This window comes from Sprattus sprattus, assembly GCF_963457725.1.
Source record: "Sprattus sprattus genome assembly, chromosome: 10".
Taxonomy (NCBI): Eukaryota; Metazoa; Chordata; class Actinopteri; order Clupeiformes; family Clupeidae; genus Sprattus; species Sprattus sprattus.
Window position 1 is genome coordinate 32,552,546 of NC_137908.1, and position 27,162 is coordinate 32,579,707.

The following is a 27,162-nucleotide window of genomic DNA, read 5'->3' on the forward strand; positions in this document are numbered from 1 at the left end:
CTTCTTTTCTCTGTCGCTCCTTCTGTCCATATTGCCCTTTAAAAGCCCCTTATGGTTGGTCCCTTATTCTATAAACTGTACAGAACTGCTTTAAAAATGAATACAATTTATACAATTTAAAAATCTATTTAGAGGGAGACCGTAGTTCCATCTAAATGGTAGAGGAGAAGGGAAAGGTTACAGAGTGTGTGTGTGTGTATGTGAATCAGTGTGTGTGTGTGTGTGTGTGTGTGTGTGTGTGTGTGTGTGTGTGTGTGTGTGTGTGTGTGTGTGTGTATGTGTGTGTGTGTGTGTGTTTGTGTGTGTGTGTATGCACATGCCTATGTGAGAGTGAACGTGTGTCAGTGCATATGTTAGTCTCCATGTGTGCATCTGTGTGTGCATCTGTGTGTGTGTGTTTGCGTGTAAAAGTGGACGCACAGTGCACACTAATGCCTGTTTTCTGCTGTGGAGATAGGGAGGGAGGGGAGGGAGGAGGAGGGAGGAAGCTTTTGACAGACAGGGCTGTCAGCAGTGCAGCCAGGCTAGCGTGAGCAATGCAGCCAGCGTGGATATGGCGGTGGTGGCCGGGCTGGGCCTGGGGCTGACGGCCGAGCTCGAGGACGAGCCGCAGTGCTCGCGGTTCTGCCCCACGCAGGCAGCGTAGGCCATGACGTGGGGGATGTAGTTCTGCTCCTGCACGCCGTGGAGCAGGTGGGCCATCGGGCCCTTGGAGAAGACTGCCACGTCCTCCCCGCCGTGGGTCTCGAAGCGCAGGGGCACGGCCGACTGGGCCTGGTAGTTGTTTTGCTCTGAGGGGATAGAGACAGAGACAGGGAAAGAGAGAGAGACAGAGGGAGACAAAAGGTGGGGGTAAAGGGAGGGAAAGATAGAGGGAGAGAAAGAGAGAGATTTAATCAATTTTGTTCAGAGAGTGGGAGAAAGTTATGCTGCTGATATGGATCTTCTTTGTAGGAGAACTATTCTACAATTGCAGAAATGTTACTGAACATGACTTAAATCACTGCAGGATATTTATTTGGTTCAGGATGATTCATGCATAAAATGACATGAAGCTAAGAGAAGAGGACTTGTAAGAATGTTTCTGACATTGATCAGATGACATGTAAGTCAAGAGGAGAGCTTGAATATATTCTTATCAGTAAATTACAGTTTTTTTAGTACGGTAGGTGTCCCCTCATAAAGTTTAAAAAAAAGACGAGTTCAAGAGAAAAAGCCAGTTCTACGCATCTTTCATGTGATTTCTTAAAACAAAAAAGAAGTCTTGAAGAGACTTTTATATTTAGGGTCTGATAAACATATTTCACTACTTCCCCATCTGTGCCAAAATGGTACTAAGAAAGTCAGAGGAAGAGTCGGAGAGTGGAGATAAGATGAGTTTATCTCCCCTCACTGTCGTCCTGTTCTATTGTGTTGCTCTCCTGCTTGATGAGGCGACTGAGACCCAGCAGCCATAAACATCCTGCACACCTACCAGCTACAAGCATGTTGCACACGTCTGTTTGGGGTTTAGAAACTCAGCTGAAAGGGTCAGGGCAGTGGTGTAACTATAGGGAGTGCAGGGTGTGCAGCTGCACTAGGGCCCGTGGCGAAAGGGGGCCCGCTTTTGTCTGACCACTATGACAGGGACATTGTGCCACGTTTCCAGCGCAACTCCTATAGTTCACTTTTAAAGCAGCGATTTCTCAGTAGTCATGAGTGCAACAGATAGCAAAAACTCAGATTGTTGATAACCACTCGGTTACATCAGCACTCGGCGAGGTGTGCACTCATGACAGCTGAGAAATCGCTGCTTTAAAAGCAGGGCGAGAACTATAGGAGTTGCGCTAGAAACGTGGGCGCAATGTCCCTGTCATAGTGGTCAGACAAAACTTTTGCCTTTCCAAACAGCTCATCATCTCCTCTGCGAGTTGAAGGGTACTGCGTGTTGAAGGGTCAGACGTAGCGTTATCCTGAACACTCCTCGCCACAAATACAAATGAAGATAATAGTACGCTCTCCTCGGAGTGTTTCCAATTGTGTTGTGTTGCATTGCGTGTTGAGTAAGCGAGAAGTAGGCTACCCCATGCCCTTCAAACACAAAAGTGGCTGCAGGAAGCGGCACAAACGCAAAGGGCAGGATGAAAGTGTGGCAAAATTGCCAAAATTATCTTCATTTGGATTTGTGGCGAGGTGTTCAGGATAACGCTACGTCTGACCCCAGCCCAACAGCAATGAGGCCCACCAGGGTAGGCTAATCACATAACGTTTACTGTCTGGTATAGCCTAATGGAATGCATTTAGACATGGCTATTAAACGTCATACAATACACGTATAGGCCTATAGGCTAAGGCAGCAGCCAGGCTAGATCTATTTTGCAGGATGTAGTCGGAAAATAGCTAAATCTAGACATCATAATCAGCCAGCTTTCCCAAAGATTCAGTAGAACGCGAGCAACCTGTCATGTCTTCCATGCTTTACACCCCAGTACCCTTCAACTCGCAGGAGATGATGAGCTGTTTGGAAAGGCAAAAGTTTTGTCTGACCACTATGACAGGTACATTGCGCCCACGTTTCCAGCGCAACTCCTATAGTTCACGCCCTGCTTTTAAAGCAGTCCTGAGTGCAACAGGTAGTAAAAACTCAGATTGTTGATAACCACTCGGTTACATCAGCATTTGGCGAGGTGTGCACGGCTCTGCTATTGTTTCTTACCGTACCTGTGACCGTAGCCAGCAAAGTGATCATTTTCTGAACAAAAGATGATTAAGACCTACTTAAGAGCAGAATTGGGCAGTAGATACTGAGAGGATTAGCTGAGAGGATTACCTTGTCCATCGAAAGCATCCGGGCCAAGGAGTTGAACATGTCTGAAATTGTTGATAATTTTGCTCAACGCAAGGCTCGATGCCATTCTAAACATCATGCATGTTATGCTTTTTTATACGCCTAATGGTACTTGAAATGTATTTTTTTGCTTCAATGTCGTTAAAAGAATAAGTTACCTTGCGCATAGGTCTACGTGATATTGTTGGAGGAAGTTTGTTTTGTAATTGATTGCAGCAGGCGAGGCGCTGTCTAGCGGCTGTTCCCATAAATCAATGTAAATGTTCGTAATTCACAATAATGTTTGATAACCCCCTGAAGAAGTTGTATTAATGTTTTCCCATGTGTTGTCCCATCTGCTCATTATACACTGTTTCTCCAAAATCAGTTTGATCGATGAAATACTGTGTTTATTGGTGTTTTCATGACAACATATTGTAGCAACCCTTAATGTGTATTGTACATCATAAGTACATTTGCATGTGCCTCTCAAACTCCCAACATCATTAGTTTCACCTGACGATGCGACGGTAAGGGCCTCCGATGGTTGTTTTGCACTCGGGCCTGTTAAGTCGTTATTACACCCAGTGGCGGACCTAGTCATTTGGGGGCCTAAGGCGAAAACATAGCCAGGGGCCCTCTTCATCCGTCCTTTTAATGCAAAAAAAAAGGGCCACCTCAAAGCAGGGGCGGACTGGGGGGAAAAAGTGGCCCGGGAGTTGTCTGTCAGAGCGGCCCACTTAATATACGGCGCGTTGCCCGCTCAATGTATGCAAAATACCCATACACTTAACATAATTTTGGATGATTACAAAGAAATAACATTATATATGTTTTTTAATAACATTTGGATCCACAAATTTGCCTGGATGGACACATGGAATAAAATGATACTGGCTATTGTAACACTCCAAGGAAGGTAGGGCCTATAGTTAGCTAGATGAATATGCTTAACTCTGGGCTAGTATCAGATGGTTAGGCCTATATGTATAACTACAGAGCCTTTAGGAATAAATGTCAGCAGAGAAAGAGTACACAATTTTTTTGATAATGATTAGGGCGACCTACATTAAGCAATATCATTTTTTTTGTAGGCTGATTAACTCATACAGCAATACCTTTTTGTATAGTAGATGGCAGCACACAATCAAAATATTTCCCCTCTACCTACATAGCTACAGTAGCTAGTTATATGGAAGAAAGTTGCATTCAGGAGCCTTCATAAGCAAACATGATTTGGCTCCGCATTAAATTATCCCACTTTTTCATTATCCACATGTCTCAAATTTTGTATGATGCAACATAGCTTTACAGGACACATAAATGTCCAGTAACAACGTAAAGAAGGGGGCAACATATAAGTCAAAACCAACTATATTTATTGACTGATCTCGAAAGTATTGGCTTACAAAAGCTAACTAAGTCTTCACAAAGAAAATAACTCAGTGTTAGGGCAAAAAGCGAACATTCACACTGTACAACCTATGAAAAGTGACAGCGGTAGCCTACAAATAAAGAAATACAGACCGCGTTAGCCACTTCACAGCGTGCTAGCCATGATTTTCTTTCGTTCCAATTCTTGGATGTAGGGTTCCACCCTTTATAGAAACCTGTTGAATCGATACATTTGGTGTAGGAAGTCCTAATTGTTTTGTTGTCAATTTATCTTAATTAGTACGCCGACAGAGAAAAAAATCTCCTTTTCCTGAAAGCAGTTCGTCGCCACAATCGCCCTTAAGGTCCGCCGCCACTGGTTTGAACTTTGTTGTAGAAATGAACAGAACAGAACATACGATGGGGTGTAAACATCAGTGGTAATGGTAGTGTTGCATGCTGGGTGTGTGATTATGTGTGTGTGTGTGTGTGTGTGTGTGTAGGGGTGTTAAAGGTGTCTACGAGCGAGACATGCAAGTATTAGGCTAGAGTGATTAACATTTAATAACAAATAAACATAGTAAGACTGACGGAGGAGATTAGAAAATAGTAAGACAATAGTAACCATGAGTGTGAAAATAGTAAGACAATAGTAACCATGAGTGTGAATACAGGTCACTAGGAGTAGTATAAATAGCAGACAGTGAATCCCATTGGTTATCATGACAGGTATATAATGTATTCGCTTAAGCAAGGAAAACTGTCGCAACCGACGATATCTGCGGGAGGGCCGGTTGGTTATGGACTTAGGCCGTCCCATCAGTGCCTGGGTGGGCAATTTATCGTGGGCTTTCTGCTGGGTGAGGGCCTAAGGCAGTTGCCTAGTTCGCCTTAATGGTAGGTCCGCCACTGATTACACCTCTGGGTCAGGGTCCCAGTCGAACTACACATGCCTGTCTCTGACACAACAGTTTTTGGAGGTGTGACTAAGAGTAAGTTCACAGACAGTGCAGGAGGTGAGGGGGGGGGGGGGGTGAGGACAGTGTTGGGAAAGTTCGCTTTCTACATGAACTAGTTCAGTTCAAAGTTCACACATTTTAAAGTTAACTTGTTCAGTTCATAGTTCATAATTCAAAAAATTTGAACTAAGTTCACAGCTCCAAAAAAGGAACTAGTTCAGTTCTTTTTTTCAATATGTTGCGAGCTAAAAAAAAATATCTAAATCTCTATATGTCTGCAATACCGCTTTCGGCCTCTATGCAACTTTGTCGCTCTCACACTTGCCAGGCATTGACAGTAAAATAAAGCAAACGCAGCGATTTGAAACTGTTAAATGACTGTTAAATGTGTGTTTTTCGCCTGGAAGTCTCTAGATATCTGGCACCTTATTGAATGAAATTAAAAAGAGTGAACGTGCCGTTCACAGACACCAGAATGAACGCGTTCACAGTAAGTATCGTTCATCAGGCAATAATACAGACCGTTCAGTTCACGTTCACCAAAATTATGAACGAGTTCATGAACTTTCGTTCAATGAACGCGTTCAGGTACAACACTGGGTGAGGAAGGGTGATGAAGATAGTGTACCGTAGTCCACTGTGGAGACGTTCTCTCTCAGGCCGTTGATCAGTTTGAAGCCTGGGCCATTCCCGTACAGGATGGATGTGAAGGGTCTCTGGTCAATATCACTCATCATTGGAGCCAGTCCTGTTAGATAATACAACCACGATTATTCAAGATCAACCACAACATAGCATAATCATAGAGTGTAAGGCAGCACAGTGGGGAGTGAATCCAAGATTTAACCACCATTCTGTAACAATGCTCTAGAAAACATGCAACTAATAATACTTGTGGCTTGAAGCAGTATTAACATTTAGATGTTATTCCTCAAAACGTGGCCTAAAGAAGTACAAGCAACGTACTGTAAGTTCCTTACCACAAGAAAATGCAAATATTTAACTGAAACTGTTAGAAATTAGAAATGCTAAGTTAGTAATTCACCAAAGATGTTGTTCCCTCGTCTCGTGTAGCCTCCGAAGTTGAAGACGTGAGAGTGGTCCGCCGTGACAACGGTCAGGGTGTCATGGGTACTGGTGAGCAGGCCTGCCCGGCCAATGGCACGGTCCATTTCCACTGTCTCATGCAACGCCTGCTTGGCTTTGCCGTCATGGTGACCATGGTCAATCCTCCCCCCTGCCACACAGAATATTAAATCAACAGTATGCAGTAATTAGACATATTTGAGTTATATTTTCTGAGGCAGGTCGTTTTTTAATCACCTTCTAATTCATTTTGACGGTTTATGGTCACGTGAAGTACAGATAAACACCTCCTTACCGCTGCATTACTTGGCTTTGGCATCACTTTCAGCTTCACACCTACTGTGGCGGAGCCAGACATTTACTTGCCCGCCTGCAGGGACACCATGTGCTCCCCCCTACTGCACTGCCTGGCACTGCTTCAAAGGGGCAGTCAACACTTCCTGTCTTTATGTGCAACACATGTCTCAGGTGTCCTGAACACAGGTGCAAACCTGCCGTCAAGGGGAAACCCGCTACATGGAGAGCCGTGTTTCAACACCTGCCTCACTGGCTTGTAGAAGCCATAGCTATTGTAAGGTACTACCGCCTTGATGTCACTAGGACACAAACTTGTTCTATGTGTTAAGCCCATCATAGTTAGGGCCATACTTGTGGCCACATGAAGCGCAATCGGGGAGTTATCTAGATCTCCTATAGGTGGATCTCGAACACGGATGATGAAAGAGAACGATAGGTTACTTTACTGTCACCCCCAGTTTTTTGAAACATTGAGTGGAGAGATCCACCTAGCATGCTCCGCTTGCTTCACGAAAGGCATATATGTCCACTGAGTAATAGCAGCCCGGCAATGTCTAACAGGCGGGGAGAGATGCCACCCGTAGTATAAGACTGGCGCTGCTGTCTGTCAAGCCAAACTTGGTGCAATAGAACAAAAAATGAGTAGCATAACAAAACCTGTCAAATATATGTAAGCTGGAGTAACAAACAAAAATGTATTATCTATAGGTTAAATAAGGGTTGTTATTGAGAAAATATGTTTTTGAATAAAAGCAACTTTGCAATTGCAGAGAACATTGTTTATGTTTGTTATATTGGTGGGTACTGGATACTGAAACCATTTTTAATTTTCAAATATTTTGTGTTTTAATGTAGACAAAAAAAACGTATTGTTTGACTTGGGTGGATCAGAGAGGTCTAAGGGTAAATAAACTATGCAAATGATGTCACACACAAATGCTATCTTATGGTCTTAGTGGTTGAGCTTTTAGACTGAGACTACATATTAGTGAAAACAGAGTGTGTTTGTGTGTGTGTGTGTGTGTGTGTGTGTGTGTGTGTGTGTGTGTGTGTGTGTGTGTGTGTGTGTGTGTGTGTGTATGTGTGTGTGTGTGCTCCGAGGTAGAGACACTGGTTACATAGTATGTTAAAGATTTCTACTGAAGTAACTCTAGTGGAGGGTTCCAGAATGTTTAAGAAGTCATCACTATCTGCCACAATGAATAACTCCACAGGTTAAGTATCACTCCTACCTTTAATCAACACCCATGGGATTCATCCATGCTCCTAAGATGCCAGGTCATCTCCTGACACGGTCTATGGACCCCCTGACGTAACCTTGGCCACCGCCTGGCCAGGGCATGTTTACAACTCGCTCACTGGTATTATGTCCCGCATTTTCATTGGTCAATTGGCTTTCAAGTGTCAGAAATAATGGATGTGTTCTTTCACTCGCCCAGCATAGGTTCCACGTCAAAAGCAGCAACCACACACACACTCATACACACTGAAAAAAACACATAAGCATGTGTTTATAGACACACACACAAAAACTCATACAAATGCGACATAGCCAACAACCTTTCTAAAAGCCTGGTTTTCATCTAGTGGCTGAGAAGAGCACAGTGAAAACTGCTATTAACAGGCTGTGATGGCCATCAATCACACTGTGTAGATGTAGGAGCAGTGAACTCCTCCACTACAGCACAAAAAAACAAACTTACAAAAACTTAGATAAGGTAAAAGCTACCAGACGATATCAACCCAGCATCCATTGCTTAAGGACAGTTACCTTGATGGGTTACCTTGATAGCAATTGCATGTTGGATGACTATCAATAAAGACATGATACAGTGCAAAATGAGTGTTCCTTTGGGATGACAAACAGCACTGTGTTCATATCTTTCATAGAGCAAAAGCTGTAGCCTGTATCTTTAAAGATCTAACTGGTGTGCTGGGGAATTGACTAGAGGACAAAGTATAGGTGTTAAAAAAAAGAGAAAAATACGAGAAATAGGCAGAATACTAATGTTTTATTATTCACTTAGATAGCCGTTATATCAAAGTTTTAAGTTACCTCCCATATTTGGTCTGGTTACCATACTTCAAGCAGAGTTGTTTACAAACTTGATAAAGATGCAAGTTGTCAAATCTGCAATGCAAGTTGTCAATCTTATGCCTTGCGGTGCTGTTCATTTTAAGAGTCCCAATCGGTGTGACCAGTTACACCAGGGGCGGACTGGGACAAAAAATCGGCCCGGGCATTTTGAACCAGACCGGCCCACTAAATTCGATAACACACCTTTTCAGTCTTTTTGGTCTCTCGAATGTCTACACCAACCAGGCTTTTAGCTAGCAGGGCATCTGCCCTATAGTCTTCTAAAAAATTAAGAAGAAATGGGACGCCCTACTTTTGGGCAGGACGGCCTAAAGACGCCCTATTTTTCTCCCGTTTTACCTGTTAACTTCTCTGAATGTGACAAAATTCACAGTTTCAGTCGCTTCAGTGCTTAGCGAAGTCTAGAATCATACATATGCCCTGCCAATTAGAAAATAGCATTGCTGTATTCCCGCTACAACAACGTTACATCATGATTCCAACGAAACATTGATTCACGGGCTCGCAGATGCTACAGAATACAGGTGTCTCACCGCACGTCACTGAACCTACTACTTTATGAGTTCAACAAGAGTTTGCGGTTAAGGTGGTGGTCTTAATTAATCTAAAATCAATACAATACAATATACATCATACACTTTAAAGTTGTGTAGAAAGTTGTTACTTTTTGTTAAAGTTGTTACTTGAATTTTGTACCTTGTTACCTAGTTTCAATTACACTCACTGTTATTATTAGGGTGACCATATCCATAACACCAAATAACACCAAAAAGGAGGACACTATGCGGAATTTCGAAATACGGAATGCTCGTGGTGCTGTGAATAATTACATAGGACTCTGGCGTGCTCCCCTCTACAATACAACTTTGTGTAGTAGAAACAGGTTTATTTGTGTTTAACCTCCAGCGGGTTGATCAAGTGCATTAAGTGTTTGCAGTGGAATAATCATACATTAAAAGAAGTATTTGTAAGTGTTTGTGTGGTTTCTATAGAATAAAGAAATACAGAATATAACATAAATATACATAACTCGCAATCTGTACTAATTTACGTAAATATATAAATATCTGAACAAAATACACAATAACCTATCAGTTATGAATAATGTATAATATATAATTCACTATTATGCACATCAGTGTATCAGCAACACTGTAATTGCAATGTTGTCACATTACTATACCACAAGGTGGCACTCTAAGACCACAAATGGCCTGGCAGTCTGAACTCTAAGCTACCAGCAATATCAAAACAAATGGATCTCCGTATTAGCGTCGTATACAGGCTAGAACAAGTCTGCGATAAATTACTAGTTATAGCAGCTAGTGCTTGTAAACATTAATATAAAGAAAGTAAAGCTAGCAGATACATGAATTACACTTACATTGTCGGTAACGCACACGGCAACACAACGTTAATTGTATGCTAGCATGATACAGTGAAAGCATGTCCACTCGTATTAGCAGCTGGCACGAGAAAGAGGAGGAAAGTTTGTGCGCGTTTACCTTGACTACTTATGTCAATGTCACAGCAACAGAAAATGCAGAGGCCATGCAAGGAGTCTCAACTGCTTTTTGATATAAAGTCGTGTTCTTTTGCCCACTCTGGATTGAAAGACGTCTGGCGTTTAGGCACGTTTCTTCTATGTGTGTTAACAACAATCGGTAACAACAACAATCGCCGGTGGGGAGAAGCCATTTTTCCATTGACTGGAAGCCTGCTTTATTTATTGTAGGTTAAAAAAAATAAAGAAAATGGCGACGATTGTTGTTGTTATCGATTTTCTATCAGTTCTCACCACACAACGACGTCTCATCTTTGCTGCTTGAATGTCGGTATGTAATGGTATGGAGTTATTGAAACTTACTACGTGTAAAAAAGACTAGAAATTGAATGTTTATTTTTAAGCCTCAAAAGTTGCACTGGGTGCCTTTAACTGTCCTTATGTCAATAACAGTTTCTGTCAATGTAGCCAGCAGCATATGTATGACGTAGCCAGCACATGGAGCCTTTTTACATTTTTAACCAATGATATAGGGTTAGAATTGAATTTAAGCCAATCAGATATTAATCAGACACAGCTTTAAGCCAATCATGTGTTAGACTGCGATCCAGGCAAATATTCTAGAGCGCAGCTCTTTAGGCCCAGTGCAACTCCAAAAAGGAGGACAATTATGCGTCCGGTTTGATGCTGCGCCGGACGCCGGACAGGGCATTGGAAATCCGGACTGGCCGGCATAAATCCGGACGTCTGGTCACCCTAGTTATTACTAAACATATAAATAAATCAGTGTAATTGCTCCAGACTTGTCTTGTATTTACAATGCAAACGAACTTGGCCATAGAACATAGGTCCTAAGTCAAACATATTTTAGAGACGTTTTAATTCATGATCAGTAAGCTTACCGTAGGTCGTTGTATCGTATCTCCCTGGCTGTCATCCACGGGAGCTGATGATGGCCCTGCCGTGGCAAACATTTCTGATATTTTGGCACATTTGGCAGCGTTGGCTTGAAAAGCAAGCCTCTTCTTATCTCGCGGTTTCTCTGCACCCCCTTTTCGCTTTCTCTCCATTTTGGACTGGAGGATTCTAACGAAACGTGCGTTTCTGTGCACCGACCAAGCTAAAGGTAGAAGGTGTTTGGTGATATGATTGGACGAGCCCCTAGTCACTAAAGAAGACAGCCAATGGGCCGCAGACTAGCGTGCACCTGTCAAGCCATGGGCCAGGCTGAGTTTGTTTACCGTCCTAATGCATTATGTAGGCAGGTCCAAATCGAAAGGGGTTGGTGTTGGGTCAGCCCAGGGGATGTGATTGGGCCAGCCCAGTGTCAATAGGGCCGCTGATGAACTACTTTCGTGGGCCAGCCGGTTAGACCATTATATGGGAAAAAAAAAAAAAATTGAGTTTGTTTACCGTCCTAATGCATTATGTAGGCAGGTCCAAATCGAAAGGGGTTGGTGTTGGGTCAGCCCAGGGGATGTGATTGGGCCAGACCAGTGTCAATAGGGCCACTGATGAACTACTTTCGTGGGCCAGCCGGTTAGACCATTATATGGGAAAAAATATAAAAAATTTGAGTTTGTTTACCGTCCTAATGCATTATGTAGGCAGGTCCAAATCGAAAGGGGTTGGTGTTGGGTCAGCCCAGGGGATGTGATTGGGCCAGCCCAGTGTCAATAGGGCCGCTGATGAACTACTTTCGTGGGCCAGCCGGTTAGACCATTATATGGTAAAAAAAAAAAAAAAAAAATCGAGACTGTCGGCCCATATTGCACGTCGGCCCACCGGGCAAACGCCCGGTATGCCCGACGGCCAGTCCGTCCCTGAGTTACACAAAGATCATTTAACTTAGTCAGGGGCGGCCCTAGCACATTTGGCGCTCCCCTACGAAAACGGAATTGCAACTTTCAAACGCTATTTTGCCTTGTAAGACTGCAATTATTTCACATAAACACAACAACGATCGGAGCAAATAGACTGTGTTACTGTCACACACCTGTATAAACTCAGTCCCAACACAGAACAACGACAACAGTAAGGAACAGGAACATCGTTAGTGCATCACACAAGTATGCGCCCGCCGCACGGCATTATGGGGCGACTATGCCGGCACGTTACAGTATGTTTTATCATTATTTGTTAAATTTAGCTTTGTGGCGAAATGTATTTTTTCGCTTCAATGTCGTTAAAAGAATAACTTACTTTGCGCATAGGCCTACGTGATATTGTTGGAGGAAGTTTGTTTTGTAATTAGTTGCAGCAGACGAGGCGCTGTCGAGCGGCTGTTCCCATAAATCCATGTAAATGTTCGTCATTCACAATAATGTTTGATAACCCCCTGAAGAAGTTGCATTAATGTTTTCCCATGTGTTGTCTATCTGCTCATTATACTCTGTTTCTCCAAAATCAGTTTGATCTCTGAAATACTGTGTTCATTAGTGTTTTCATGATAACATATTGTAGCAACCCTTAATGTGTATTGTACATCATAAGTACATTTGCCTGCACCTCGCAAGGTTGCAATATCAACTAGAAAATGCATTTCCTGAAGGAAATATCAGTGCATGATATGCAAAAAGTTAGGAAAGGAAGAAGAAAGGAAAGAAGAGTGGAAGAAGGAAAGAAGAGTGAAGAAAGGAGAGAAGAGAGGAAGAAGGAAAGAAGAGTGAAAGAAGGAAAGACGAGTGAAGAAAGGAAAGAAGAGTGAAAGAAGGAAATAATAGTTGAAGAAGGAAAGAAGAAAGGAGAGTGAAGAAAGGAAAGAAAAGTGAAAGAAGGAAAGAAGAGTGGAAGAGGGGAAGAAGAAAGGAAAGAAGAGTGTAAGAAGGAATGAAGAGTGAAAGAGAAAAAGAGAGTGAAAATATTGAAAAAAGGAGATAAAAATGGAGTGAAGAAGAGAGATTGAGTGTGAGAGAAAGTAGACTGAGAGGGATAGGGAGAAAGATGGAGAGATGGAGAGAAAAAAAAGTAGAGAATGGAAGGTGTCTTAATGTTCCTATACAGTTAAATTGAGAGGGACAGAGAAGAGGTTCCTTGGATTTGGCGCAGGTGTCAGTGAAGCACAGGTGCAAGCCAGTTTAAAGACCCTATTATGATGTCATAATGGCCCAATGTAAGTCAATGGGAAAATTTCGATTCGTTTTTATTTAATATCTTAAAAAGTATAAAGTTTAGAAAAGTGAAAAATACATAGCATAAGTGTCCTTTACAAGACCTACGCGACAAAGTTTGAATGAAGTTTCTACGTTAAGCGGTTCGGGCTGAATTAATCGCAGAAAAAGGTGAGAAGCCTAGGAATAACAATACAGGGCATTTCATGCACTGTAATAATTTCACCTGTCTTTACAATGATAAGGAGAGCAAATTGATGAGTTCTATATTCTGACCCGTTTAGTCATGCACGCCGCTGGGCTTAAGCCTCTTCATAAGACACACACACATTTGAATCAAATGCCTCGCTATGCTAGCATGTTCTGACAACACCATTGAAGAACATACCCCTCTGTTTTCGATTTTTGGCTCATTATACCCCAATGTTAGATTTTTTTTTTAATGTCAAAATATTGGTTGGAGATATAGAAGGGGCGCCAAAATATGCGCCTGAAAAAAAAAAAATTATAATTGTGTTTTTTAATAATTGTGTTTTTTAATTTAAAAAAAATTCGGGCGCATTATTTGGCGCTCCCCCTCTAGATGGCGCTCTAGGCGGCCGCCTATAACGCCTGTAGGAAAGGCCGCCACTGAACTTAGTAATGAAATTGATAGCCAAAGCCATTCCTCAAGTCTATCAAATCTGGATTGCATGACGTTGAAAGTTTGATAAGATCAGTATGTGTGTGTCTCATCCTCTATCTGACCCATGGAATTATAGATTCGGTGCAAGAAAATTGAATTTGAATATGCTGTTCTATGACAACCATCTGACCACTGTCAGCTCTTTCCAACTCCCAACTATATCTGTGGATAATGGTAAATAACATTGCTTGGTCTGACCTCATAATGCAGCATGAAAGGGTTAATAAATCTTCCTCAGCCCCAAACCAAACTTAGATAAACTTGCTCACGTTGAAATGAGCCCATCACGTGTTACTTGCAATAGGCTCCACTTGCACAGGAAATATGACTAGAGATTGACCTCTCGAGCAACACTGAAGAAACCCATCCTACTAAAACAAACAATGTTTACATTCATGTTGCACCGAGTAAATATACTCCTATGAGGTTCACACACAGAGCAAGCCACAACCAACACCAACATCATTGCTTCACCCCAACACCACCACAAATGGTGTTAAAACAGCACAGTGAGTAATTGCCAGGAGACTGTAGCTGAAAGTCTTAGAGTTACAGACAGCCTCCAAACCCCATTTGCTGTTGGATCTGTTTTTTTTTTCATGTCAGGGCTGGGGAGGGGAGCTTGCTCAACATCCGTTTATAATTACATGACTAATACATGATTTGTCCTGACTAATGAGTGCTGAAGCACTGAAATAGAGCATCTACTTATTGTGAGAATAAAAATGCAAGCAAGTCAGCTACTTCCAAAACATCGGTCTGCATAACACAACACAAGGTCACCTGGCACTAAGAAAACTCTGACTGAGAGCAGTGCCGCTGAGAGCTGAACCTGGCCGTATAAAGTATGAAGCGGATGAGGTTTAGTTTACAATGTAAGGAAAACACGAGGCTCTCACCCTCCACCAGCAGGAAGAATCCGTTGGGGTTCTTCTTGAGGATTTTCAGGGCCACGTCCACCATCTCTGTGAGTGATGGTTCTGTCTCTTTGTTTCTCTCCAGGTCGTATGGAAGGTCAGATGGCTCAAACAGACCTGTGAATGTGTGGATATAAGAGAGTGAAAGAGAGAGAGAGAGAGAGAGAGAGAGAGAGAGAGAAAACAGATGTCAGTAGTAGGCTAGATGGCTAAAAGGCTAAAAGGGCAGAGCAAAGGTTTGGATGAGGAAAAAAATGACTCACCCAGAATGTAGTCCGTCTTGCTGGGGTTGAGAGAAAGAAGTTCTTTCTTGTTCCAGACATAATGGGCCCTCTATTGAGGTAGATATGAAAAGAAAATAGTGTTTAACACTTCACATCCTCCTATTTACCTTTGTTTTCCATATATTTATGTGCTTGTTCCGGTACGACCTGTGCTGTTTTGTAGTCCTTTCATGTTTAAACTGTGCACAAACCTCTAACTTTTATTTCACTTTTTAAAATATTCTTATTTATACTCTTTCATGGAATGGCTATACTCTTTCTGTCACAGGGCTGTTTTAAAAAGAGACATAATTCTCAGGGGACTACTGTGTATGAATAAAGAATAGAAAAAAGAATAAAATAATTCAGTTGATAAGGTATAAGTAGTAATATGATGCTGTTGGCAGTGTTATACATTAAATATTGCCGTTAACTGCAAGTGGAAGATCACCTCCAAACTGTTCTAAAATAATAGATAACAGTAAATACCCTCTTTTTTGTTTGCTTTTATTTCATAAGCCAATAGCACTAAGGTTTCAACCACACAGTCTTGTTGCTGTTTTTCAAACCTTTGTGGCCCAAACCTTCCTGTGTTTTCATGTGACTCTCCCTGTCCTAAACTCCATCATACTATGATCCTTAAAACTCGAAAGTAAAGTAAGCCGATTAAGACCAGGCTTGTTTCATCCTCTGACTCTACTACATGTGTCAGTCACTGGTTGATACCTTGAGATGATCCTAAAACACTGTCTGTCGTGTAATCTATATACCTAGTAAATGATTAAAATAAAACATGACAGCCCTTCATGCAGCCTGCTCATTGCATTTTCTCCATTTTAACAGCAGCAACCTCTTCTGCATTCCTATCCGATCTTCAGTATTAAAATATTTGCCATTCAAACAATTTTGACAACCTCAGACATTGCAATGTATGTCTAATGGTTTACATGACTCAAACACCATCTGGTGTTATCAACAGACTGTGTTTCTTTTTTATTTCCACAAGAGCTGCATTTCTCAAGACGAGCGTTAGACCATCTGGTCACTGACCCCTTGAGCTCCTAGGATTTTTCAGTGTATTGCAGACAGTGATTACAGTGGAGCCAATAGTTTCACATAGGCCATGCACCCAGCACATGCTGTTTGTTCACTTTTTGAGGCTTGGCCATGGGCCTCATGTGACCTGCTTACACCATGCAGGCATCTGTAAATAATAATACCATCATGGAATGGAAAAAAAAAGAAAATCACCTCCTGCATTCTACCGGACTGATTGGCAAACTGCCCCTTCCTCTACCACAGGGGTAATTATGAAAGCCAAGTCATCATCCTGACATTCCCACCCAGTCTGCACCTCTGCCCCCAATTCCCTTCTGATAAACAGATGCACTGCCTGTGGCACTATTTCATTGGGTGTACTGAAGGTAGAAACAGCCGCAGTCAGCTTGCTTAAAGCTTTCTAAGTTCGGCTTTATTAATACAGTCTCAAATATGTAGTTAATGTTCTGAAGAAAGAGCTTTGATGACAGTTTTGGTCCCGCCCAGCTTTACACAATTTTAAAAAGCCTTCACATCTGGTTTTCTGCCACGGCTGTCCAGAGGGTAATTATTCACCTATTTCCAACTACTGGCTCAGGGGCCAGCAAGCTTTACAGTCATGGAAACTGATGAAACGGAGGCTTTAACTCCCCTGCATTGGGTGAACATCCACCTGTATTGACCAATCAGGAAACCTCCTTGGAGACATGCCTCCCTGCCTGCCAATGACTGACAGCAGGGGCTGGACTGCTATGGTGGCTGAGTCAGGCAGAAGTCAGCATAAATGCAAACTGCATCTTTTTGGGCATTTGTGAAATGAATCTGGTGTATATAAAGAATGCAGCGAATGGGGTCCCAATGGAGCAGGCCTGAGATCCACTACTTTAAATTCAGAAAAAACACTGGCCATCAGGGGGTTGTTATTTTCCCAGAAATCAGGAAACATGCTTGTTTTATGATCTCTACATATAATACATTGTAAATCATCTGCAGGCATCATGTTCAGTACCAGTCGTTTGGAAACACTTTTTTTTATTAAAAAAAAAAATTCTACATTGTAGATTAATATTGAAGACATCCAAACTATGAAGGAACACATATGACAACAAAAAAATGCGTAACAAACCAGAGAATGTTTTATATTTTAGATTCTTCAAAGAAACCACATTTTGCTTTGATGACAGCTTTGCACACTCTTTGCATTCTTTCAATCAGCTTCATGAGGTAGTCATGAGGTTGGCTGCTTTGCCTTCACTCTGCAGTCCAACTCATCCCAGACCATCTCAATTAGGGTTTTGAATAAATCACCAACAGTGTCACCATCAAAGCACCCACACACCATCACACCTCCTCCTCCATGCTTCACAGTGGGAACCACACAGGTAGAAACCATCTGCTCACCTTCTCTACATCTTACAAAGACACTGCGGGTGGAACCAAAAATCACACATTTTGAGTCATCAGACCAAAGTAAAGATTTCCACTGGTTAATATATCCATTCCTTGTGTTTCTTGGCCTAAGCAAGTCTCTTCTTCAATTCGTTTTTTCCTCAGTAGTGGTTTCTTTGCAGCAATTCGACCACGCAGGCCTGATTCACAGTTGATGTTGAGATGTGTCTGCTACTTGAACTCTGCGAATCATTTATGTGGGTTATAATCTGAGGCGCTGTTAATTTGCGGTTTCTGAGGCTGGTCACTCTAATGAACTTATCCTCCTTTTGGTCTTCCTTGTCCTGCGGCGGTCCCCTGGTTTTCGCGACCGCACTTGACGATACATTCAAAGTTCTTGAAATCTTCCAGATTGACTGACCTTCCTGTCTTAAAGTAATGATGGACTGTCATTTTCTTTACTTAGTTGAGTGGTTCTTGCTATAATATGGATAAGAACTGTAGTCGAAAAGGCCTAGGTTATTCACTTTATAGAACTGTGCACCAACCCTGCCTCTGCACAACACAACTGAGGGTCTCAAACACATTAAGAAAGCAAGACATTCCGCAAATTAAGTCTTGACAAGGTACACCTGTTAATTGAAAACCATTCCTGGTGACTACCTCATGAAGCTGCTTGAAATAATGCCAAGAGTGTTCAAAGCTGTCATCAAAGCAAAAGGTGGCTACTTTGAAGAATCTAAAATATAAAACATATTCTGGTTTGTTTAACCCTTGTTTGATGTCTTCAATATTAATCTGCAATGTAGAAAAAATACAAATAAAGATAAACCATTTAATGAGAAGGTGTGCCTGTGTTTGACTGGTACTGTATATTAATGGATTATGGAAGGGAAGATATTTATGTATTTTCTTCCAAGCCAGAAAACTGACCGGATTAGCTGATTTGTCTCCAGCTTTTGAAGAAGGGTCAACAAGGTCATCAACCCAGAGGCTGACCAGTGGGTGGAAACAGAATCAGATCTGAAATGAAATTGCTGTTGTTGATGCCTGTGTAGTGGAGAGCAAAGTGCACTGGGGAGAGTAACAACAACTGCTTACTTTCTCTTTCATCCGTTCCTTCCATTCGCTGACCAGGTTCCTGCCATCTCTCCGTGTGCCAAAATGCTGTTTCTCCGTGGGGTACTCCACATCCGGCGTGTCCTTGGGGAACATGTATTTCCTGCCTCCACCCAAAATCACCTGCATGTCCATGTTACAAACACCACATAGGAATTCAATGTAATTCTATCACAGCTGAACTATTTGTAACCACAGTGGCCTATTTGTATCTGTTCACTCAGTATCAATGTTGCATTAAAACACTCTCTTTTGCCCAACCGGCTGATGGTAAAACAAAACTAAACAATATCTATGTTCATAAACAATATCTAATAACTACAGCCGCGGAAAAAATTAAGAGACCACTTCAAAATTATCAGTTTCTCTGGTTTTACTATTTATTGGTACTAGTGCAGTGCCCGTAGGAATTATGCATTCTGTAGTGTTAGCAGACGTAGGTGTAGGCTAGCTGTTGTTCAGTGCAGAACTGGGAGGATAACATGACGACGTGGCCCGACATAACTTACAGCGAGAATTGCGCGTATTTCGTGGACTCCATAGCAACAGATGGGAAAGCAATGTACAATCTGAAAGCCTCCGAGGCTTATCTATCTATAAATCCAGAAATCTCTGTGTGTCAGTCTGTCTAGGGTGTATCTCCCTGACGGTAGTTACGTTAGTTATGAGATTTCGCATGTAGCTTACGCATGTCATGAACCTGTGCATCCTTGATTTTGAAGATTTTTGAATTCATAGTTTGCGAGATATTTGTATTTTATCGTTTCCCGTAGGCACTAATGGGTTATCGTTTCCCGTAGCAAGTCCCACTGACAGATTGTGCACCGAAATGACGTCACAATCAAACAATATACGCTTAGCGGTATTAAACTATCCTGCCTTCACTCAAAGTTCAGATGAGCGTTGGATACGAACGCTTAGCGGTATTAAACTATCCTGCCTTCACTCAAAGTTCAGAATAGCGTTGGATACGATAAGGAGGTCCACATTCAAATTCTTCTTGGTGAACAGATACAGACTTTTGCTCAGGTAATCTTAAGACAGTGATTGATTTTATCTATTCGTTTATTTTTAAGCTTCTTTTCTGCACTTATTTGACTTACAACTTGGCAAACTCATTTCATAAGCATGGTTGAAATGTAACTGTGATTACAGCACTTATTCATGGCATATGCAAAACGCATGAATTTTAATCTATACAACTCTCTCTCTGAATTCATAGTTCGTGAGATATTTCTATTTTATCGTTTGCGTTAGGCACTATGGGTTATCGTTTGAGTATACACCGCTACAAATGGTAGCTTATTGATAAGCCTCGGAGGCTTTCAGATTGTGATGTTCATGCATCTACTGACGCAATGAGAGAGGTTTTCCGATGTATTAGTGTCCCGATGTATCTGTTGTAATTCGTGTGTAGGCTACTTTGTTTTCTCATTATTGCAATATTATAAACCTCAGTCTGCATTTACCCTGGCTGGGAGAGGCTGTCATTCGAAGATACTGTGTGTGATCGCCTTTGCTCTGTGTTCATTAAACCTGTCAGAGTGTATTAATAAACGTCTGGGTGCCAATCAAAATCACAACGCAAGAGTGGAGTACTACACCGCTACAAATAGTAGCTTATATTGATAAGCCTCGGAGGCTTTTAGATTGTCCATTGCTTTCCCATCTGTTGCTATGGAGTCCACGAAATACGTGCAAATAAACATTAAAACATTTCTTAATGAAAAGGAAACATGCATCACAATAATACTTCAGTGTAACCTGTACCTATGTGGAGTGCAAATATGTCTTGCTATTACACTACCCAACAGCTACACCCACGTCTGCTAACACTACAGAATGCATAATTCCTACGGGCACTGCACTAGTCAATATAAGCTACCATTTGTAGCGGCCACTCTTGCGTTGTGATTTTGATTGGCACCCAGCCGTTTATTCATACACTCTGACAGGTTTAATGAACACAGAGCAAAGGCGATCACACACAGTATCTTCCGAATGACAGCCTCTCCCAGCCAGGGTAAATGCAGACTGAGGTTTATAATATTGCAATAATGAGAAAACAAAGTAGCCTACACACGAATTACAACAGATACATCGGGACACATCTGAAAACCTCTCTCATTGCGTCAGTAGATGCATGAACGCATGGTCACTGGTCTAGGCTTACCATCAACATTGAATAGAAAACTAACTCTTATACAAATACATCAAACTACAATATACTACTTAACATGGTAATGAGAGTTGGTTACATGCCAGGCCCATACGCATCAGCTGGGGTTACATCTATGACAACGACTGTTCTATGACTATGACATAATTCACGTTGCGTGGGTCCGCTACATAGTGCCTCACTTCAGTGCCTACCGCAAACGGTAAAATACAAATATCTTGCGAACTATGAATTCAAAAATCTTCAAAATCAAGGATGCACAGGTTCATGACATGCGTCATATATATGTAAATATCATAACTAACGTAACTACCGTCAGGGAGATACGCCCTAGACAGACTTTGATGGATTACTATTCCCTGTCTGTTAGATGACTGTACAACTCTAGACATTACTTTGAAACTTAATATAAAGAAGCTTAAAAATAAACGAAACGAAATCAATCACTGTCTTAAGATTACCTGAGCAAAAGAATGTATCTGTTCACCAAGAAGAATTTGAATGCGGACCTCCTTATCGTATCCAACACTATTCTGAACTTTGAGTGAAGGCAGGATAGTTTAAAACTGCTAGGCGTATATTGTTTGATTGTGACGTCACTACCCATAGTGCCGACGGGACGGGAAACGATAACCCATTAGTGCCTACGGGAAACGGTAAAATACAAATATCTCGCGAACTATGATTTCAAAAATCTTCAAAATCAAGGATGCACAGGTTCATGACATGCGTAGGCTACATGCGAAATCTCATAACTAACGTAACTACCGTCAGGGAGATACGCCCTAGACTGACAGACTGACACACAGAGATTTCTGGATTTATAGATAGATGAGTTAAAGTAAAGTTAACATTTAAGTTTTATACTATAAACTACTGACAAAATTTCTGTCATGTCATTTAGAGCATTTATTTGCAGAAAAATGACAATTGGTCAAAATAGCAAAATAAATGGAATGTTTTCAAATCTCGAATAATGCAAAGAAAACAAGTTCATATTCATTTTTAAAATACACAATACTAATGCTTTAACTTAGGAAGAGATCAGAAATCAATATCTTGAAACACAGCATCTTTTTTGTTATTTTGACCAATAATGCTCTAAATGACAGTATTTTTATTTGAAATTCGGTAGAAATGTTGTCAGTAGTTTATAGAATGAAACAAAAATGTCAATTTTACTCAAACACATACCAATAAATAGTAAAACCAGAAAAACTGATAATATTTTAAAAGTGGTCTCTTAATTTTTTCCGCGGCTGTATGTTCCCAAAATTTGAAATCCTATCTGGGTCACGCAGTGTGCACCATGTTTACTGGCAAGCACAAGAAGTCTAAAAGATGCATGCTACGGAGAAGGGGACTCACATTGATTCCCGGGATATTCTCAAAGAGCTGTCTGGCGATGTCTTTGCAGCCAGCAGTCACTGCCTCCGGGGGCATTTCGCTGTCAGAGAACCAGTCGCGGTCGGCACAGTGGGCATAGGCAGCGCTTGGTGTGGCATGATTGATGCGCGTCGTTGTGACGATTCCCACTGACTTTCCTGAGAAGCAGATCAGTCTCTTTATTCACATGGACTGTGAATTAAACCAGGTTGACACCTATTCAAGTACATAGATGACATATACTGTCACAATATGAGCAGTTAACAAAATGTATAATATGTGGGGTAAACCTGTTCAAACCTATTTTTAAAGTTGTCTTCTCTCTGTGGTTTCAAAGCTCCTCTGGGCCAACAACAGCCATTTGATAAGGCCAATTGCAGCTTCAAACATGCATTCATGACACAACTCTGTCATTATACCTCAAACTTTGAAGGCTATCGCTTACATGGAATGCTATCTTGAGCCTTTCTCTCCCATGCTTGCCAAAGCTTGACAGATAGACTTCAAGAGGTATCAGTCTCTTGGCTACTACTAATGTAAGTCCTCTGAGACATACTCTATGCTCAGCCAAAACCCATCAATATGCGTGGTGTGTTACAGTCATGTGCTCATGATCTTCTTCACGACAAGCTCTCTGTTGTTCATTCCTGTCATGTCTTTATACACACACTTCCTAAGGGCTCAGATACACATACACGTTTTTGTAAAAACGGGACACGAGCAAATGCATTGATTCCTATGGTACGTTTAAAGCGTGCGCCCCTTCTCCACCACGCGTTGCGTCTTTGAAGCGTTTTTTAGGTGCGCTTAAAAGTTGAACTATTCTCAACTTTCCAGCGCAAGGCAGGGAAGCGCACCGCTTCTGTTTTGGCCGCCGCACTTTGCCAAGGCGTTACTGAAGCATTTCTGCCTGAAAAAAGACGCGTATGTGTATCTGAGCCCTGTGGGTCAGTCCAGTGCTGTCAGGCTGACTCTCAAGGCAACCTTCTCTTGGAAAAAACTGCTTGACCATTTTAGTGGGAGAGCCAACACAGCACACTTTCAGGCTGGTTAATGAGAATCTGTTTCCATAAAACATTTGTCAGTCCAGGTCATTGTTCTGCTAATCTCTCAACTATTCTTGAAGGGTTTCCAAATACTGGATTAATCCCTTTTTTCAAAACAACTGATCATATTCACAATGGCATAACTCACTCACATGAGCTGTGGGATGAACCCTGATTCTCCCTTGTCTACAGGCAGCTCTAGTTTTTCAACACAATCAAACTTGTTCCATCCAGATAACTTGCATACTAGAAAAGGGATTACTTCATCTCCACTGATGCTGCTGGAGCATTCTGTCCCTTCGTAGATTAGCAAGTGTCCATTTCTATCAGTCTTTAGCAAAACGTATTCATTGACTAGGGCCAGTGAGCTTGGTGTTGTCTCACCTGCATCCTTGGCCCATTTGAGGATGGAGGTGACCTCGTTGCCTTGGGTGGTGTTGCACTGTGACCTCACGGCAGCTGCGCTCAACCCCAGCGTCCCCTCGTTGGCCTTGACCCCGCAGAGGTAGGCTGTGGCTGTGCCTGCACTGTCCGGCACCTGGGCATCAGTGTTGTACGTCTGCAGGGGTGAAGGGTTAAGACATGTGTGTGTGTGTTAGTGCATCGGTTTTGTCTGTCTGCAAGGGTGAAAGGCTTACACATGCATATGTGTGTGTGTGTGTGTGTGTGTGTGTGTGTGTGTGTGTGTGTGTGTGTGTGTGTGTGTGTGTGTGTGTGTGTGTGTGTGTGTGTGTGTGTGTGTGTGTGTGTGTGTGTGTGTGTGTGTGTGTGTGTGTGTGTGTGTGTGTGTGTGTGTGTGTGTGTGTGTGTGTGTGTGTGTGTGTGTGTGTGTGTGTGTGTTTGTGTGTGTGTATTAGTGATGCCAAAGCGGCCAGAAGGATTAGTGCCCTCACTAGGACAGGGCATGCACGGAATGTCCGGAGCGCAAGAGGAATGTATGTGTGTGTGTGTGTGTGTTTGCCTGTGTTTGTGTGTGTGTGTGTGTGTGTGTGTGCGTCTGTGCGTGTGTGCCTGTGTGCCTGTGTGCCTGTGTGTGTGATTACATATTTACTATGTTCATCACTAAATGGATCACTATTGCATTCTGACCCACGTTGACAATTGCAAAACAGATCTTGTTTCACAGCAACACAAACCATATAATGAAATATCCACTGAATAAACAACATCAGCTGCTCATTCATCACAGCTTGAGTGTAAAGTCTCCTGTCTCAGTGAACTATTTAGTCCCTTCATGGCAGCATTATGGGCACAAAATGCCTGGCACGGCAGGATCAGCACAGAGCGGACCCACACCTTAGACAGTGCCACAAAGGGGAATTTGTCCATTTCCATCTGGAACTCCTCTCCGCTCTGGCCGCTCATCTGGCCCTTGAGGATCCGTGATGCCGTCACAGTAGGAATTCCCATTCCTGTGGGACACACACACACACATGTAAACACACCCACACATGCAGGCACACACAGACACAGTTATTTGCACACACACATACCCATGACCACACAGATACACACAGTAGGTCTGTTATGTAATAATTGGATAGCCAATAATTGTGACAGTAACATAGGATACATGGGAACTTGTGTGACAGGAACATAGGATACATGGGGACATGTTTGACAGTAATAGGATACACAGGAAGCTGAGAGAGTTTCTATTGTCAGTATTATCACCTGCTCTCGTAACTGCAGCTATTTCAAGCTACTTCACACTGGAGTCAGGGCTACAAGGACCTTGCCTGCTAACCTTCTTGACTGGCAATCTTTCACGACATTGTTCCTAACTTTGAACTTGATGTAAGAAACCTAAAGATTATCAGAGGGATTTTACATTCAGAAGATTATAATAATGTGTAAAAATACTTAATCACAGGGTTTTTTCAGCAAAAAATGTCTGTTTTCATCACATTTTTAAAAGGGTATATAAGCAATGAGTCAATGCACTGTGCTTTGAGGAAGAATATATGTGATTTTGCTCAAAACTGCACCGCCTATCAATGCAACACATATTTAGGGGCACATAATTACCATGAACAAACCAGACTTGACTACTGCCTACTCGACTGCCATGCCTGTCAAATCAAATCCTGTATTCGAAAGGCAACGGCAAATGCTAAATGGGCTGCCACATGACCGTGATCCTTAAACCCTCAGCCCGCTCCAACAGGATAACGTTAGATGAGGTTAGAAACATGAGCTTTATCAGTGACCCCCATATCAAACACCTGAGTTAGTGCTGATAAATCATTGATTTAAATTAAATTCACCCTCTGTGTCACTTGACACATTTTAACAGGATCAGTCTGGCAGCACTACGGTCGAGCCTCTCACAGACTTTTGTGTACATCCTACACTTTCAAAGCCTAACCTCTGAAACTAATGAGGAATTCTGTATGGAGGATTCTGTATGGTGTACATAGAAATGAGTAAGAAGAGCAGTGATTGCTGTGAAACAGTACGGTGTGATTACTATGCTCCATTCAGACAGCATAACTATTGAGAATCAGATCAGCCTACCATCCCCGAGGAAGAGGATGATGTTCTTGGCCACATTCGTGTTGAGCTCCTGTAACTGCAACGCTTCCTTCAGTGTGCGCTGAGCCCACTTGTTCCAGAACGCCGGAGTCTTCTCTTCCTCTGTTGTAGGGGTGCACAAACACACACACACAGGCGCACACACACGGGCGCACACACACACACACACACACACACACACACACAAGCAAGTGCATTTGCCCACACCCACACACAAACATATTTAGGACATATCCCCGAGCATACTTAAAAGAAGAGGCCATGAAAATGAAGATAAGAATACAGACCTTATTTCTTATCCTGCCATGCGTGTGACTGCCTAAGCCTCTTAGCAACCCATCACTCCTACCACCCCCACCTCAATTGCATGTTGAAATACACATGATGCATGTTGTTTCCTTTCCGTAAGACAACCTAATCTCCTCATGCCAATAGTAAAACAATCCCTCCACTTTCCAATCAAGCTTGTAGGATATCAAGACCTTATTTGTAACCCAAGATGTCTTTTCCTTCAATGAGACTTGTTTTTAAAAAAAAATTCTGCAATACTGTGTCATCATGAACACATTTTTTAAATTTAAATTGAACCCTGTGTAATAAGACTTACATAGGGTGCCATTGGCATATCTTGTCATGGGTTGTCACTGATAGCGAAAGAACACAGAGTGGTGTCATGTGACCATTATCAGTCATTTATAGCACGGTTATACCAAAAAGTTAAAGACAAGCATTCATGCCCATGGAAAACCACTAAAGACCTGTCATTTTGAGGTCATGCCACATTAGCACTAGGTCCATATAGGACCAGTGTCAAGGGTTGTCAAATTGCATGGTCTACCTTTAACTGGAACATGACTTACCAGGAAACTGTGGTTTCCCAATGACATCCAGGGCCATGACGGAACCGAGGAGGAGAATCCTCACCATCATGGTGCAAACAATCCGCTGTGCCATTGTCTCCTGAGGCGACTGTAACATTCCACTACCCAGGGAGAGGGGAGACCCAAGCTTGTCCTAAGCAAGACAATATAAAAAAGGTCTGACAGTCTGGATGGAAACATTTATTCATGTGTACTGTTCGTTCCAAGGAGACAGACATCAGCCTGTCTACTCACTACCTAATTTACATCACCAAATACTGCAAAAGCAAACATGCCTTCCACCCAAACCGGTGGCAGATCTTATTGTGTTTGTTTCATCCTACATGCCGGATGCTATTCTGGATTACAGTCAAATGAAACAGAAGTGCAATGAGTTCCCGCCATCCTGAGTGGGGAAATAGATGGACTGGTATGAGGGGCGGATGAGGCTGAGTCTCCCCAGAGAGTGTGGGGCGCTGGTATTCCCCATGGGGGGAAGCCAGGCGCTAAG

At 42.2% G+C, this 27,162-nt stretch overlaps 1 protein-coding gene across 1 annotated transcript; it reads right to left on the reverse strand.

Moving 5' to 3' along the window:
• Positions 1 to 26,745, reverse strand: alpl (alkaline phosphatase, biomineralization associated; the record flags this gene model as incomplete). The annotated part of the gene is made up of 11 exons (XM_080845643.1): positions 1 to 791; positions 5,768 to 5,887; positions 6,185 to 6,376; positions 14,819 to 14,953; positions 15,100 to 15,169; positions 18,628 to 18,768; positions 22,193 to 22,368; positions 23,641 to 23,815; positions 24,553 to 24,668; positions 25,774 to 25,893; positions 26,652 to 26,745. The coding sequence occupies 11 exons, from the start codon at positions 26,743 to 26,745 to the stop codon at positions 508 to 510; spliced, it is 1,623 nt and encodes a 540-aa protein (XP_080701769.1). The 3' UTR covers positions 1 to 507.
• Positions 26,746 to 27,162: the final 417 nt, after the last annotated feature.